Source organism: Theobroma umbraticum, unplaced genomic scaffold (assembly GCF_002168275.2).
Source record: "Theobroma umbraticum cultivar Fairchild unplaced genomic scaffold, ASM216827v3 scaffold_30.0, whole genome shotgun sequence".
Classification (NCBI taxonomy): domain Eukaryota; kingdom Viridiplantae; phylum Streptophyta; class Magnoliopsida; order Malvales; family Malvaceae; genus Theobroma; species Theobroma umbraticum.
In genome coordinates, this window is record NW_018397254.1 from 9617203 (window position 1) to 9633085 (window position 15883).

The following is a 15883-nucleotide window of genomic DNA, read 5'->3' on the forward strand; positions in this document are numbered from 1 at the left end:
ATTATATTTTAATTATAGGTATTTTAATTTAATCATGTTAATTGCGTATAAAACTTTAATTTGGGGTGTTTAATAAACACATTATTCGTGTTGTATTATATTGTTATTAAACATAACTATATATGTATTTCAGATCTTGGCATGATTAGTTAATTAATTATGTGGTGTTCATTTTTACCTATATAACTACTAATATCTTATATTTACATGACACGATTAAAATACAGAAACATAAATTGTTAAGTCTAATTGGCAGTCATTGTCTCAAATTTGATCTTTGAAAGTTGGTTTTGGCAAGTCTTACCTCTCTTAAGGTTGACATTTTCTATTGGCAAGTGTTAAAAGTTAAAGAGGCTATGAGGAATGAATTAGTGAAAGAAAGGGTTGTTAAGTAAGAGATTGGCTGTTTGTATTTTGTATAAAAAGGATGATGAATCTATTAACCATCCTTTCCTTCCTTTTTTTTTAAAAAAACTTTTTGTGAATCTTGAAAGATTTAATCAATGTGTTGTAATACTTGGGGGATTGTTTGGGTTACTCCACTGGGTGCTGTTCCTTTTTTCTTGGCTTGGAATTCTGCTACAGCTAATGTGATATTGTATGACGAATGATTTTCTTTGCCATCATATGATCTAGTGAGATAGTATTTGAAGATAAGCCTTTGGATATGATGCAACTGTTTGATGTAATCAAGTTGAGAATTGCTTGGAAGCATAGAGCTAGATGGTTGGCATACCATCATTTGGTTATGGGTTTTTTCAAATTTCCAAATGTTGCCTTGGTTCCAATAAAAAAGTTAAAAATTAAGAAGATAGGGAATATATGAGAGTGTCCTCATTGTGGCTTTCTCAACTTAATTTAATGTCGATGAATCATTAGGGGCAAAGCTAGTGTTGCAGGGATATAGCTGGAGCTTTATATAAAGTAGAACAAACCATTATTTCCGTTAATTCGGTTTTGAATATTTAATTATCAAACTAATCAAATTTATATTTAAAAATAATTGAAATCGAATTAAATTTCATAAATAATCGAACTAATTAAAATCGAATTAATTTGGTTTCGGTTCGATTTTCAAAAATTGAATTTAAATTTTTTTATTTATATATATTTATTTATGTTGTATTTTTTTTATAAATTAATAATACAAAAATGTTAAAAATAATGATGAACAATTAGAATAAATAAGATCGATACTCATAAAAATAGGAAATAATTAAACTATATGGATAAAAACAATAACAAATAGTTTATGATTTATTTCCCATACAAAAATCTTATTATACTCTTATTCAAGTTCGCTTAGAAAAATTTTTAATAGAAACCTAACCGAATTAACTCTAATATCTGAACTATTCAAAAAATTGAATTAACCGAACCAAAAAAATCAAACTCACTTTAATTCAATTCGGTATGTATTTATATATCCCTAGCTCTACATGACGAGGTAGGTTCTGTAAAACTAATGTTTTCTAAATTAGTTGGTGAGACAATTTAAATCTTACGAGTATATGCAGGAAGAGAGGTTTTTATTGTTTTGGTGATATCAAAATAGGTAAATTACATTGTTTGATGATTAAAACTGATTTTTCAAATGCAATTAAGTTAATAGTTTTTAAATTCTCACACAATCTGGTGGAGGTTGAGGAAACTTGTTTTGTATATTGAAACTTTAAAAATTCACTTGGGAGTTATTAATGAATTGATACATAGTCTTCTCAAATCTGAGGTTCAACAAACACAAAAATATGATGGTGATTAGTTAATTTGATAATAGACTGCTATTGAAGTATATTTTTGTTATGTATTTGACTATTTACATCAATATTTAATGGATTGATCTTTACATTTTTTTAAAATAGTTTAACAAGTGTTCGAATTAAGTACTTTAAAAAATATCTTAAAATATACTTACAAAAATACACTAAAATTTAATTTAATAAAGGGAGAACGAAAACATGAGTGTTTAAAAAACTGATTTTTCAACTGTTTACCAGTAATAGCCATAGTAATAATAATATCCTGTTCTAATAAACAAAAATTCAGGAGTTTTCAACTGTCAGTAAGTGCATGAGTTGACAAAAAGGGTAAAAGGTGGCAATGGCTTGTTTTCTTTTTCACCTTTTATGTAAATTTCTTCTCCTCCTTTTTACTTTTGGTGTTTATTCTTGGCCCAAAAAGGCGGTTTGACTTGCACGTGTTGCTCGTCCCTCACGTGTGATAGTAAAAGAGAAGAGGTCCCATGTCCAAGCGAGCACTCACCAAATCCACTACCACTACCCCGTTAGAGGACGAAGTTTCCTTTCATAATTCCAATTTCCAGTCCAGTACGACGAATCCACTGCCAGCGGGGCAGGGGCAGGGGCAGGCAGGGAATGATACCAAATGGCCACCAAAATATCCTCTCCTTCTGACTTTCGCACTTTTTGTGGATACTGAACAATTAGCGGTCCAATCCTCCTCTTCTGAAAATTTCAAACAAAAGGAAAAAACCCGACAAAACGCCGGAGGAAAGGAAAGGAAAGGAAACGACGTAGCTTTTAGTCTTCAGAGAGTATGGGACACGGGAGCTCAAAGGAGGACGACTCCTCTTCTTCTTCTTCATCGGATGCAGATACTAAACCCTCACGTATCTCTCGGTTGAAGCAGCGACTGCATCTTCATCGCCATCGTCACCACCGTGCACGTGGCTCTTCTTCTCAGCAGAAACTCAATACCGCCGAGGATTTCGCCGGCATTGCTCTCCTTACTCTAATTAACGTATTATTCACCGTCTCCTTACTTCACTCAATATTATTATTATTTATTTCATTTACTGCGATTCTTTATCTTTTTTATTTTATTTTATTATTATTTTTTGGTTCTAGGCGGAGATGAAGTTTAAGGACAAGTGGCTGGCTTGTGTTTCATTTGGAGAGCAAACGTTTCGAACAAACATTTCTGATCAGCTAAGCATAATAAAATAGTTCTTGTATTTTTTCCCTTACACTTATTGGTACGCCTTTGCAATTTAGTCTTTACAGTGGTGCCTATATTTTGATTGCAAATAATTTCCTGTTAATCTGCTGCACATAGTCGTTCTGTAATGATGATGCACTTTTGACATTTTGTTTCAAGTTTTATGCATGTTTTTAACTGTTTTCTTTGTGTTGTTCCTTTGGTGGTGCAGAACTGACAAACCCAACTGGAACTGTGTGAGTACCTCGGAAACTATATGATTAAATGCTGATCCTTGTACTTTTGCATGATTGAATAATCCCATGGGTTTAATATCATTTGTGGAACTCACGGGGCATGAAAAATCAAATTCAGTAGCATTTATTAAGATGCACAAAGGAGGTTAGGCTGATTCTTCACTTTGTTAAAATGAAAATGAGCTGCTACCTTTGGTTTACATTTGGAGGTGCTCAAACCTCATTGATGTTCACATGCTTTTCCGTATAATTTCTTAACTGGCACGAGCAAATTGTGTGGTGTGAATAGAATACCATATCATTGTCCTTGTCATAGTTCTTGTGACAGTTTCTTCTGAATTTGTTCTTTCTTAAATGACCAATTGAATGTTGCTGGCTGTTCAAGGCTGCTAATATATTCTATGAAGGTTATGACATTGAATTGATGTTCCCAGTTATGTATTGTTTGCTACTGTTATCTGACAACATGATTTCATCTCTTGATAGGAGAGGAAACTTCTTTTGGAAAGAAATGGACCTCGGGTTGCCAGAATCTCAGTATTTGAGGTATATGCAACAAGCTAAAAGTGAATATTTATTTATTTTACTAATTTCATTTTCTCTTTTCATATCTTGTTGTACTCAATTTGTACATATGCTCTTTTGGTGCAGACCAATAGGTTATCAAAGAATAATCTCATTGGGTACTGTGATATCAGTCTACTTGACTATCTAGCACGGGTGAGTAGCCTTCTCATTGAACATCTTCTTTTATATTACTGTTTAGGATGACTTCATTGCATAAAACTTTTCATTTCAGGATTCAGATTCTGACTTCGAGGCATTTGACCTGCTTGATCCTGTGTCATCTGACATAGTTGTTGGCCGCATTTGTCTTTCCTGTGATGTTGAGGTTTGCATCATGTAACAATTGATTATCTAAGTTAATTGGAGCTATTATAATCATTTCTAACATCTAGTGGGAATAACTGTCAGGATCCAATTGAAACAGAGAAAAATTTTGCAAGAAGAATCTTATCAATAGTGGTAAGTCATATGTATCAATCTGTTTCAATCCCACATTTTATTTGCTTGAACATATTACCAGAAAAAATGTTAGGTTTCAATGTAGTCATTGACCTTTGTCTCTTAGCTATGAAATTGGTTATCTGAGAAATAACTAAATGTGTATCTTATGCATAGTTAGAAGAAAGAAGAATGTGGTGTGGCTTGAGGGTTTCTTTGTGTGTAAGATGTCTGATTTATCTGCCTTAGGTTTTCCTTTTTTGGGATTTATTTTGTGATGCAAGATCAGTAGTTTGTGGTGAGAAAAGGAAAAAGGAAGATGTTATTGTTCTAGGCTTCTTTCAAGTGTGGTACTATAATACAATGATAACACCCTTTCATATAATCGCTTCTCATTTCCTTTTTCCCTATTGCTAAAGTGCTTTTGGTTGTTCTCCACAGGGTGAGTATGCAGTTTTATATGTGATTGGTTTGAGTGAAAAGCTGAAACTCAACTGGTACACGTGTAACGAATCATGGCTTTTAAAACAATAAAATAAAATAAATCCTAATGGATGCGAGTTAGTTTGCTCTTCAAGTTTAAATCTAATTTTGAATTGAAATGAGAATAGTTTGTTTTTCTTTCCATGTATATAGTTAAAAAATTTGGAGATATTGCTCATAGTTCTTTTGAAAAGCTGTGTTTTGGACTTCTGATGTGACTCTCTAGTCTTGCATTAAAACTCTGCATTGTATGTATTCAGGACTATAATGAAGATGGGATGCTTTCGATGTCTGAGTTTTCTGACTTAATTAATGCTTTTGGCAATAATGTGGCAGGTAGCAAGGTATGAGCCTATGGTTTTGATTATCTTTTTGGAATTGTATCCAGAAAATCTTCTCTTTAGGCCATCAAATCTCAATGATCCTATTAGTACTAAAGTTTTCACGGAACTTTATCTTCTTGACCTTAACTTTCCACTGATTTGCTAGAAAGAGGAGCTTTTTAAAGCCGCTGATAAAAATGGGGACGGTGTTGTGAGCATGGATGAGTTGGCTGCACTTCTTGCTCTTCAACAAGAAAAGTAATGCCCCTAGTATAAGTTAAATTATAAATGATATATAGAGGTACTTTATTTAACAGCATTAACTATTTTGCTTTTATTGCTACATTTGTTTATACAGTGTGTCATTTACATCTTGCATTCAGTCAGGAGGTTAAGGTTTTTTACCATTTGTACACTCTGTTTCCATAAAGAAAACCTGAAAGGTCCTCTAAATTGTACTATTGTTCAAGATTATTTTTATGTGTCTTTCCCATGATGCTGAATCCTTGCAGGTTAAGGCATAATCCTTTGTCTTGAGAATTTGACACCATAATTTTCTGTGTTTTTATCCAGCTCCTTTTCATTTCCACATCGTTGAGTGTAGGGGCTACTTGTCAGAGATGGTTACCACTTTAAGCTTTACTCATCTATCTGAATTTTGCTTTTAGTTTCTGTATGGCAACTCAGATGTTCTTAAACTCAAATGTGAGTTTATTTTACATGATTAGGGTATCATTTGGTCGTGGGTGGATGCATAGTCAGGGTAGTGGGAATATGAAACACCCGTGCGACATATATTCAAGCTCCCACTTTGAGTAAACTTTGGGTCCTGCCCCTTATTTGAGTGCTGACTGAGCTTTCTTGGGCTTCCATGTTATGTGAAATCACTCATGGTAGATCTAATGGGTTCATGTTTATACATCCCAATAAAAGATTTCAAGAGTCAGCCAATGTATGTTTTTCAGATGGTTTATGTGGAAAAACTACCATTTGCATCTGATGTCATTGACAAAGAATGAAATAATCATACTGTTGCATCATATCCTACTCACGATTCTCTAGTGGGTCGTATATTTGGTGAGACAAGGTGACTGCCTTTGAAGTACTTTTCCATCTATTTTGTCTATGTATTCAACTCGCAATTTTTCCATAAACTTGTATGCAGTATTATCAGTTCTTTTTGTGTACTTCATTCCTGTATTGCAGAGAACCACTTATGAATTGCTGCCCGGTCTGTGGTGAGATAGTTGAAGTCTCTGATAAGCTGAACACTGTGATTCATTTGACTCTGTGTTTTGACGAAGGAACTGGTAACCAGGTTATGACAGGAGGATTCTTGACTGAGAATCAGGCCTCATATGGGTGAGTATGTTCGTCCTTCACCTATGTGATTTTAGAATATTGTCTTAAAATTTCTTATCATTTTACTTTATTGCCATGGCTTAAATTGCAAGTTCAAATTGTATTTTTGTAGGTGGATGTTCAAACTAAGTGAGTGGGCTCATTTTTCATCATACGATGTTGGTTTGAACTCTGGGTCAAGTGCTTCACATATTTTGGTACATTTTCTTGGTTTTCATTTTTTTTTTAAACTTTCATCTTGATCTGCTGATTTTTGGTGGTTTCTTGGTGCTATTGAGTTGCATTTCAGTACTTCCAGTAGAAGTTTCTCTTCCATGTTATCATTCTTTTAACAGTTTGTTGCTTTAGGTCTTTGACCGAAAGACAAAGAGGCTGGTTGAAGAACTAATTGATGCAAAGATTGTTCTATCAATGAGAGCCATTTACCAGTCAAAAATAGGACTTGGCCTTATGGATAAAGGTATGCCTTTTTGTGTTACACATGCACTCATAGCATGCATACTGAAGTTGAAATTCATCTTAATAGTTATTGACAAATAATTTGTCTGTAGTGGGATTTTCGTGATTGAAGATAGCTTTTGAAAATTGTGCTTCTTTGGGCCGCATATTTAGATTAAGAATGAGCAATAACCTTGTAGCACCTTTACCCAATTTCAATTTCATGTGCAGATTATTGCAATGACAATTTTTTTTACTATGATTATACTTGCAAATTCTTTCTAATATTTGAAATGAAGAGAGATCATTCTTTGTTTTCTTTATAAAGATAATAGAAGAAATGGACAAGTTTGGTGGTTTCATATTCAAGATTTGACATTGGTTTTGTATATCGCAATGAGGGATGCATTGTGTGTGATGGTTAATTGGGATGAAATGTGGCTCAAAGATGATCTTACCCTTTATATTGCTTTTAGTATCATTCTTATATAAATACAATACACATCCAAATTTGAGTGTGATCCCTGCCAAAAACAAGAATGCCACGTGGCTTTCCCCTTATAGGATGGGATAACTACAAGAAAAATCGACTCTGATCTAATTTAAATGAGTCACATGTGTTTTGCATCTCTCTGAAAGATAAATTAATGTATCATCCATTTAGCATATTCACTTGATTTTTATGTACAATTTAGGATATTGAAATAGATAGAATATTAGACTCAATAAATCCTTTTAGCTTTTTGCCATTTAGTTACAAACTAGTATTTGTTGTCATGTGTGTTTGTATGTGAATACTTGTTTTTTATTTATTTTAAATAAAACTTGTATATAAATAAAAATGTTTCTAATGCAAAGTTTGAAGTATAAATCATTGGAATTTGTAATATTGATCTATATTGTTAAATACTGTTAAAATTTTGAAAAAGTAGTTTTTAATGGCAGTTATTCAATTAGAATTTTTATTTACGTATTGGATAAAATTTATAAATATTTATAATATAAATATTTTTAATAAAATTCATTCAATGCAATTAGAATATTTATTTACAAATTGATAAATCTGAAATATATATGATAAAATTATTTAAATGGCAGTTTAGAAATAAAATGAACAAATATGTTTATTTTTGCCAGTTAAAAGATTTTACCAGCATCAATCCTTGTATGATACTACTATGTAAAATTGTAAATATTATTTATATAATAATTAAAAGTTATTTAAAATAGAAAATGACAATTTCGAAATGTAATGAGTAAAGATGTTCGTTTTTTGTCAATCAAAAAGTTTTTCAAAATCCTTATTTTTTACATATCGTATAGATATATAAACTTGTAGTTTTACTTAATTTATATCATTATTCCATCCAATACACAAAGGAGGTAAATTTTAAATAATTTTATCAGCAAGTAGACCTCCCAAAGTCTGAAGTCTTAACTGATGTCTCCCATCTCTAATCTTTTGGTGGGCTGTTTGGATGCAGGAGCAAAGGAAATCTTGCAAAGCATTTCGGAGAGGCAAGGAAGACAGATGAATTCAGTTGAATCTGCTAAAGATATATTAAAGTTTGTTGAATTTTTCAAGGTATGATACTCTGTTTTATTGAAGAACCATTGCAATCTGTCATGATAGCTTTGACTTACTCGATGAATGCTTTAGAGTTTTGACCTGTAGAATTTTTAATATGTTGCTTTGAGTGATATGGCCAAATATTTATTATAGTTGTAGGCTTATGTGATTTTTTGGGCTTCCCTATTTTTATTTATAATATAATTAAATACACCTGACAAATGAAATGTTTTGCATTGACTTTTTGTAATGGGCAAGACCTAATTGTTCACACAACAATATTTTTCTGCTTGCCAATTTTTTTGTCAAATGTTGACCAAAATGGATCAACAAACTAGTAATGTTGGATAGGCTATAACTTGTTATGGAAACTGATTGAAGGGATGTTTTTCACTCTAATTTTTCCTTATCATTTCTCACATTTCTGGCTGTATCCTGGTTCCTAAAGGAATAATTGTGCATAACTTGTAGCAATCATGTTTCTCTCGTTTGACATGCGTCGATATTTTTTGATCTTGTTTTGTCATTTATATTTTTATCCATCCATTGGTATACATTTCTTTCTCTGTCTAATTCATGGTCACTGCTGGTTTTGATGTTGTTAACTTAAAGTCTAAACTTGCTAAAAATCCCTGAGTTCAGAAATTTGTGTTGTGTTCTTATATAAGTTAACTATGGTATTGCAGGATCAAATTAATATGGCTGAAGTCAAGTATCCTTTGGATCATTTTAAGGTAATTGAAATTTGAATTTTTTTTCTTTCTTTTTAATGGAAGCAGTTGAATCCCTGGCTTGTTGGTAGACCTAGGAATCCAAACATCCTCCCTGCCCTTTCCTGTAGTTGAGCCATTGCCTTGTGTGGACTTAAAGCTCAGTTGGTAGCAAGAATGGCTGGGGGTAACTCTTATGGGTTTATAGATGTGCCCTATTCTTGCTGTAAATCCTAACCTGTATTTGAGTGGTATATATAAAGAAGCTCAAGTTGAAAGAATAAGTCAATTCTTTGTTATAAATAATAAACCTAGTCTAGGCATCTTGAAGTTTCAACTTATTTACCAGAATTGCTGCACTGTTCCAAATTTAAAATGCTGAAAATGATTCACCTGATGAATAAATTTGCTCTATGGGGTGCTTCTTTTGTCTTTTTATTTTTATTTTTTTGTGTGCTTATGCACAAATAATTCAATAATATTACTGGAAAAAAGACTAAGTTCTTAATGAAGTTTTATGGGCATAAAAGACTAAGACTAAATTCAATAATATTAGCATGGATTTTCTAAGTTGAGATTTTTTGATAGAGGATGTTAGTTCTCTCTCTCTCTCTCTCTCTCTCCCTCCCCCCCCCTGTAACCAAGCTACATACTACCATTGCCCACACTCAATATCTACAGTCGATAAAATTCATACTTGATCCCCCTTTCAAAATGACAAGCGTACCATAGGTAAAATTGAGCTTGGCTTGCTCTGTGACAGTTATTCATATGTAAGCAGTCTCTTTACTCTGGGTGCATTTTTAGTTGAACTAATAGAGATTTGGCACATAACTTGCAATTCTGCTTTAATTCTTGTTAATTTAGGTTCTAGGATTTGTGGTAGCATAATTTATGGTAGCATTGCTGGAACTTCTCTTTCTGGTAGTTGCAGGTTCTTGGCAATATGAAACTTACTTTTTGTCGTTTCAGACATTTAATGAATTTTTTGTGAGAGAGTTAAAGCCTGGAGCAAGACCAGTTGCTTCCATGGAGCGTGATGATGTAGCTGTCTGTGCTGCTGATAGTCGGTTGATGGCATTTAAATCAGTACAAGATAGTCTACGACTTTGGATCAAGGTATTACTGCTTCCACTTGGAATATCTCCAATGTCTGTGTGTGTGTGTGTTTTATTGAAAGTAATATTGTGTTTTAGTTTTCTTGGTTCATAATAGTTTCCTAATCGGAAAAATTGTTTTGTTAAGGTGAAATGTTAATATTGAGTTCTACACATTGTTTGAAATATGAGTCAAAACAGATATAGAGAACAACTTGATCTCACTTATATCATTCTTTTAACCAACTGCAACTAAGCCATCTATCATGTACTCTTACACTATCCTACTATCATAATTTTCTATATGATTTTTTTTTCTTCTTCTCATTGTCCTCCTTCCTCTTCTCCAGAAAAACACTTAGTAACACACTTTAATGTTGCATCGGCAATTTTTAGGGTCGAAAGTTTTCGATTCAAGGTCTTCTGGGGAAAGAAATCTGTTCAAGTGCTTTTATTGATGGAACTTTGGTGATATTCAGGTTGGCCCCACAGGTAGGTGGTGCAAGCTCCTCACTGTTACTTTGGTAACATGACCAAACCTAAAATGATTTTTTCTGGTTTTGTTGCTTTAAACTGACTCCCGTAGCCTTGTAACAGGACTATCATAGGTTTCATTTTCCAGTTTCTGGGACCATTGAGCAATTTGTAAAGATTCCTGGATCCTTATACACGGTAAGTGCATAAATGTACTGTCGGACATGTTTGGCTAGGGTTTTTTTTTCTTTTCTTTCTCAGTTTCTTTCTTTATCATTTATGAACCTCAATTTTTACTACTGGCTTTTGTATGATTCCCGTTTGTTTACACCTTATTTCCATTTCCTAGGTTAATCCTATTGCTGTCAATAGCAAATATTGTAATGTTTTCACAGAGAATAAACGAGTGGTGTCCATTATTTCTACTGCAGAGTTTGGAAAGGTTTGTCTCTTTGCTTTACTTGACTTTGAAATTTTTGTTTATACTTTTTTAAAATTCTGATGTGGCTCAACGCTCTGCATGGAATAGAGGCATATAATACACTATATTATTAGGACCACAACCTCTTGCCTTCATTTGATGGCTATTTCATTGTCGCCCTCTTATAGCTTGCATGAAAGAAGCAAAATTTGTTTCCTTGCAAATGACAAGAGTACGTTTTTAACCCCTTCCCTTCATTCTGCAGGTGGCATTTGTGGCAATTGGAGCAACTATGGTTGGTAGCATAACTTTTGTGAAGAAGGAAGGTGATGTTGTGAAAAAAGGAGATGAGGTTAGCACTCCATGGTTTTATTCTATTTTTTAGATGTTTGCGGTACAGTATACTGTTATTCTTGTAATTGACAATTATTTGTTCCATCCACAGTTTGGATATTTCTCATTTGGTGGGAGCACAGTGATTTGTGTCTTTGAAAAGGTTGGTATCATCTACTGCAGTTGCTTTATTGGTTTTTGACCACCTTTATATGATGAAGGAAGTCAGTGGCAATGTTATATTATCCCTCGGTAGTCTTTTTTTTTTTTTTTGACCCTTTAAATTGTTTCTCATCATCTATCTATCTCTCTCTCACTCTCTTTCTTCTCCACATTGAAAGGGACATAAGGGTGGGGTTTTGGCAAGTACCTTGAATTTATTCTATTCATCTTCTTTCTAACTACTCACTGGATAAATAGTTTAGATAATTTTATGTTTCTCAAAACTTCCATTCTGCATTGAATTTATTAAGTTTGTTCATGATTCCTTATTTTAGATATGCTAGTTTTCATTTTATGTACCTGTTCTAAACTCGAGACGTCAAATATTGTCTCAAAGATGGGATTCAGTTCTCAATTTCACATCCTTTGTACTGATTGTTTTATTATGACTTTCTGTTGCGTATGAGACAGTCTACTTGTCATCATTTATGCTTATGAATTTCATTATGAGCAGCGAATACTTATATAGATTGTTTGATGCCTGCTCTAATTTGCAGGATGCAATTAAGATAGATGATGACCTCTTAGCAAACAGTGGAAGATCACTTGAGACTTTAGTTTCTGTTGGAATGTCGCTGGGCATCTCCACAAAGAAGCCAGCTGGATCAGAGTTGCCAAACTTGGAAAGCTGCGTTTTGGGGGATTGAATGCCTGGATGTAGTTGCTGACCACTGGCATGTATCTGTAATAACCCTACTTTCCTCGACACTTTTAACTGCTGGAACATGTTATTTCTTTGCTGATTGTGAATTTCTTGCTGGATTTGTAAGTAAAAAATGGTGGATCAGACCTTAGTCGCACATAATCTTTGAAATATATAGTAACTGGTAGGGTTTCTTTCCCTCTGGATTTTCTTTATTCTTTCTGGCAGATTATAAAAATTGAAATGTTCCAAGATTTTTTATCACGTTGAAGAACTTAATGGTAATACCTTATAATACGAACATCAGAAACATACATAGTAATATAAGCATCGAGAGAGAAGAAAAAGAGGAAAGGCATTTTATTCTTTTTGCTGCTTTCTGAACATGCATATTTTGAATATATGAATAAATTATACATATATATTTCTACTTAATGTATGAATAAATAATTCTTTTGAATATAAAAGATACATCAACATTTGATTCATATTTTATAAATAAAAATTTCCGAATTAAAAAGAACTAGCGAAACTGACGGTGGAAAATACCATTAAGAAAAATTATTTAATGAAGACATTATGACTTTCATGCATGGCACATAACAGAGATCATCCACCAAAGTCTCCATGAACAATAAGAACAAAAATTTCTTAAGTAGTATTTAAGATGCCAAATATCTAATCCAATTAAATAAAGTATATTTCATTAAATATGTCTATCGACTGCTACACTGTGATGTCTATCGACGTGAAGCAGTCCTTTTAGCGGTCCATATGCAACTCTGAAAAGGTCAAAGGTTGAACAAACCTGACCTGCCCCAGAATTTCCTTTGACACAACTGAATCGAGTTTTCTTTTGGGGACAGCCAATTAGCATTTGCCATATGGCTTCTTGTCTCCCGTTGAAACTTTTCTTGTTCGTGCGAAAGTAACGGGAAATAAAGGGCAATGCATGGTTGAATGAGAGCAAGGATACATAACCTTTGATTTAGGCAACAACAAAAGAAAAAAATAAAAAAAATAATAAAAAAAAAAACAGGTAAAAGACAGTGAAAGAGGGAAGAGGAAGGCTTTACACGAGGAGAGGAGAAAAATATATCCTCATTGTCTTTTGCCTTCTCCCTTCCTTCCCTCCCATCAACAATCTTCTCTAACGATTGTTGTTGGGAATTTTACTCTCATCTTGCATTTTTCCCAGACTATATCTGAGACGTTCTTTTCCAATTAAGGCCAAAAAGCTAGCGAAACAGGTGGGATTCCATTGCTTATGTTTTCCAAGATTCTGAGCATTCATTTTCATAGTTTCCCTCAAGCATTGATCGAGACTCTGGATAACATTTCACTTTTTGATCATAACAAACTTTGATTAAATTTTACCAGTTTTACTTATTCGCCCTTGTTAAAGCTCAAAAACAGAGGCAGAAGCTATTACCGTTCGAGCTACTTGGGTGATTTAATTATTAGCTTAAAAATCCATGGCTCCAAGCAAGATCAGAAGAGCCCTTGGTCATGTCAAGGACCAGACCAGCATAAGCCTGGCCAAAGTTGGCGGCAGTACCTCACTCTCCGACCTCGATGTTGCCATTGTTAAGGCAACAAGGCACGAAGAATACCCAGCTGAAGAGAGACACATTCGAGAAATACTTAGTTTAACCTCCTATTCACGTGCTTACATCAGTGCCTGCGTTAACACCCTCTCAAGACGCCTCAACAAGACCAAAAATTGGACAGTGGCGCTGAAAACCCTTATGTTAATCCAGCGGCTTCTGGCCGAGGGTGATCCAGCGTACGAACAAGAGATTTTCTTTTCAACGAGGCGTGGGACTCGTATTCTCAACATGTCAGATTTCCGTGATACTTCACAATCCAACTCCTGGGATTACTCTGCATTTGTGCGTACCTATGCACTGTACCTTGATGAGAGATTGGAATACAAGATGCAAGGACGGCGTGGGAAACGTAGCGCCTATATTCATGATGAAGAAGAGGAAGAAAACGATAAGGCAATCGTTGTCAGATCCACACCAGTCCGTGAGATGAAGACTGAGCAAATATTTTCAAGGTTGCAGCATTTGCAACAGCTCCTCGAGCGCTTCTTAGCCTGTCGACCAACAGGTTTGAGTATCAGGCATTAATGTATTACTAGCTTCTTGGTGGAGATTATTTGCATTGAGGATATGAGGTTGTTTGCTTTTCTTATGAAATGGTACCTATAGTAATTTGCCTCTCTTGGATTTGAACAGGTTCAGCAAAGTGCAACAGGGTCGTGAGCGTGGCTCTTTACCCAATAGTGAAAGAAAGTTTCCAGATATATTACGACATAACAGAAATATTGGGAATTTTAATCGACCGTTTCATGGAGCTTGATGTTTCTGAATCCGTGAAAGTCTATGAGATTTTTTCCCGTGTAGGGAAGCAGTTTGATGAGATTGAGAATTTCTATTCCTGGTGCAAGAGTGTAGGCCTTGCACGCGCTTCTGACTATCCGGAAATTGAGAAAATTACGCAGAAAAAACTTGACCTCATTGATGAGTTTATCCGTGACAAGTCTGTGTTGGCACAAGGCAAGAGTATCCGGGATGAAGTTAAGGATGAACCGGTACCGCAGCAGGAAGTTAAAGAAACGGAAGCAATGGAAGAAGACATGAATGCCATCAAGGCGTTACCAGCCCCCGAAGATTTCTGTGAAGCCCCTGTTGAGGAAGAACACAAGGAAGAAGAGGAAGAAGATAATTCGAAAGCTATTGTAGTGCAACAAGAGGGTGACTTATTGAACCTAGGAGAGGACGCAATTTCAAGTCAAGATCACGCAGACAAATTGGCGTTGGCTTTGTTTGATGGTGCTGCACCCTCCGGTCCTCCGTCAGGTCCAGGATGGGAAGCTTTCAAGGACGAAGCTGATTGGGAATCTGCCCTGGTTCAATCAGCAAGCAACTTAAACAACCAGCGAACGACTCTTGCAGGTGGGTTAGACATGTTATTGCTTGATGGCATGTACCAACAGGGCCAAACAATCGCAGCCATTGTTTCATCAGGTTATGCAGCAACGGGCAGTGCTAGTAGCGTTGCATTTGGCTCAGCCGGAAGACCTGCAATGCTAGCATTACCGGCTCCCCCATCATCCGATGGAAAGAACACGGGAACAAACGGTGGTGATCCGTTCTCCGCGTCGCTTGCGGTGGCGCCACCGTCATACGTGCAAATGTCAGACATGGAGAAGAAGCAGAAGTTGTTGGTGGAAGAACGCTCAATGTGGGAGCAATATAAAAGGAATGGAATGCAAGGACATATTGGAATGTCGAATCTACAAACATATCCTTACAGCCAAGGAGGGTACACGCATGGCCATTGAAAAGCTTTTCAGTCTCTAAAATTCAATAGGCCTTGATGTGTTTAGTCTTTTCCTTTTTTTGTTGTTAATTTTTCATGAGGTTCAGATTGTTTAATCAACTTGATGCATCAAGAGACCAAAATTGGTGTTTCAAACTTTTGGTAGGATATCAAAATTGTATGATTAATTTGCAAATGTGACCAACTATATATACCTATAATTTCCCCAATTGATAAAAATCAAAGAAAGTGTAAGAAACAAAATTTAAGAATTACTT

General features: G+C 34.7%; 2 protein-coding genes across 3 annotated transcripts; both read left to right on the forward strand.

Annotated features, from left to right (window-relative positions):
- The first annotated feature begins 2314 nt into the window (after positions 1-2314).
- On the forward strand, positions 2315-12490 carry LOC110411158 (phosphatidylserine decarboxylase proenzyme 2-like). Its single transcript, XM_021421196.1, has 21 exons — positions 2315-2760; positions 2868-2947; positions 3170-3194; positions 3681-3740; positions 3846-3914; positions 3994-4086; positions 4170-4220; positions 4943-5026; positions 5172-5263; positions 6212-6367; positions 6480-6564; positions 6716-6827; positions 8290-8390; positions 9062-9109; positions 10058-10204; positions 10579-10674; positions 10780-10854; positions 11006-11098; positions 11343-11429; positions 11523-11573; positions 12130-12490. Exons 1-21 carry the CDS (start codon positions 2557-2559, stop codon positions 12277-12279), a joined length of 1959 nt encoding a protein of 652 aa, XP_021276871.1. The 5' UTR covers positions 2315-2556; the 3' UTR covers positions 12280-12490.
- An 813-nt stretch (positions 12491-13303) lies between these two features.
- On the forward strand, positions 13304-15851 carry LOC110417034 (ENTH/ANTH/VHS superfamily protein). 2 transcript variants are annotated; one of them, XM_021429214.2, is made up of 3 exons: positions 13304-13525; positions 13656-14390; positions 14519-15851. In XM_021429214.2, exons 2-3 carry the CDS (start codon positions 13751-13753, stop codon positions 15625-15627), a joined length of 1749 nt encoding a protein of 582 aa, XP_021284889.1. In that variant the 5' UTR covers positions 13304-13525; positions 13656-13750; the 3' UTR covers positions 15628-15851. The 2 variants fall into 2 exon arrangements, with proteins under 2 accessions (XP_021284889.1, XP_021284897.1); XM_021429222.2 differs by having other exon boundaries at positions 13692-14390.
- The last annotated feature ends 32 nt before the right edge of the window (positions 15852-15883 follow it).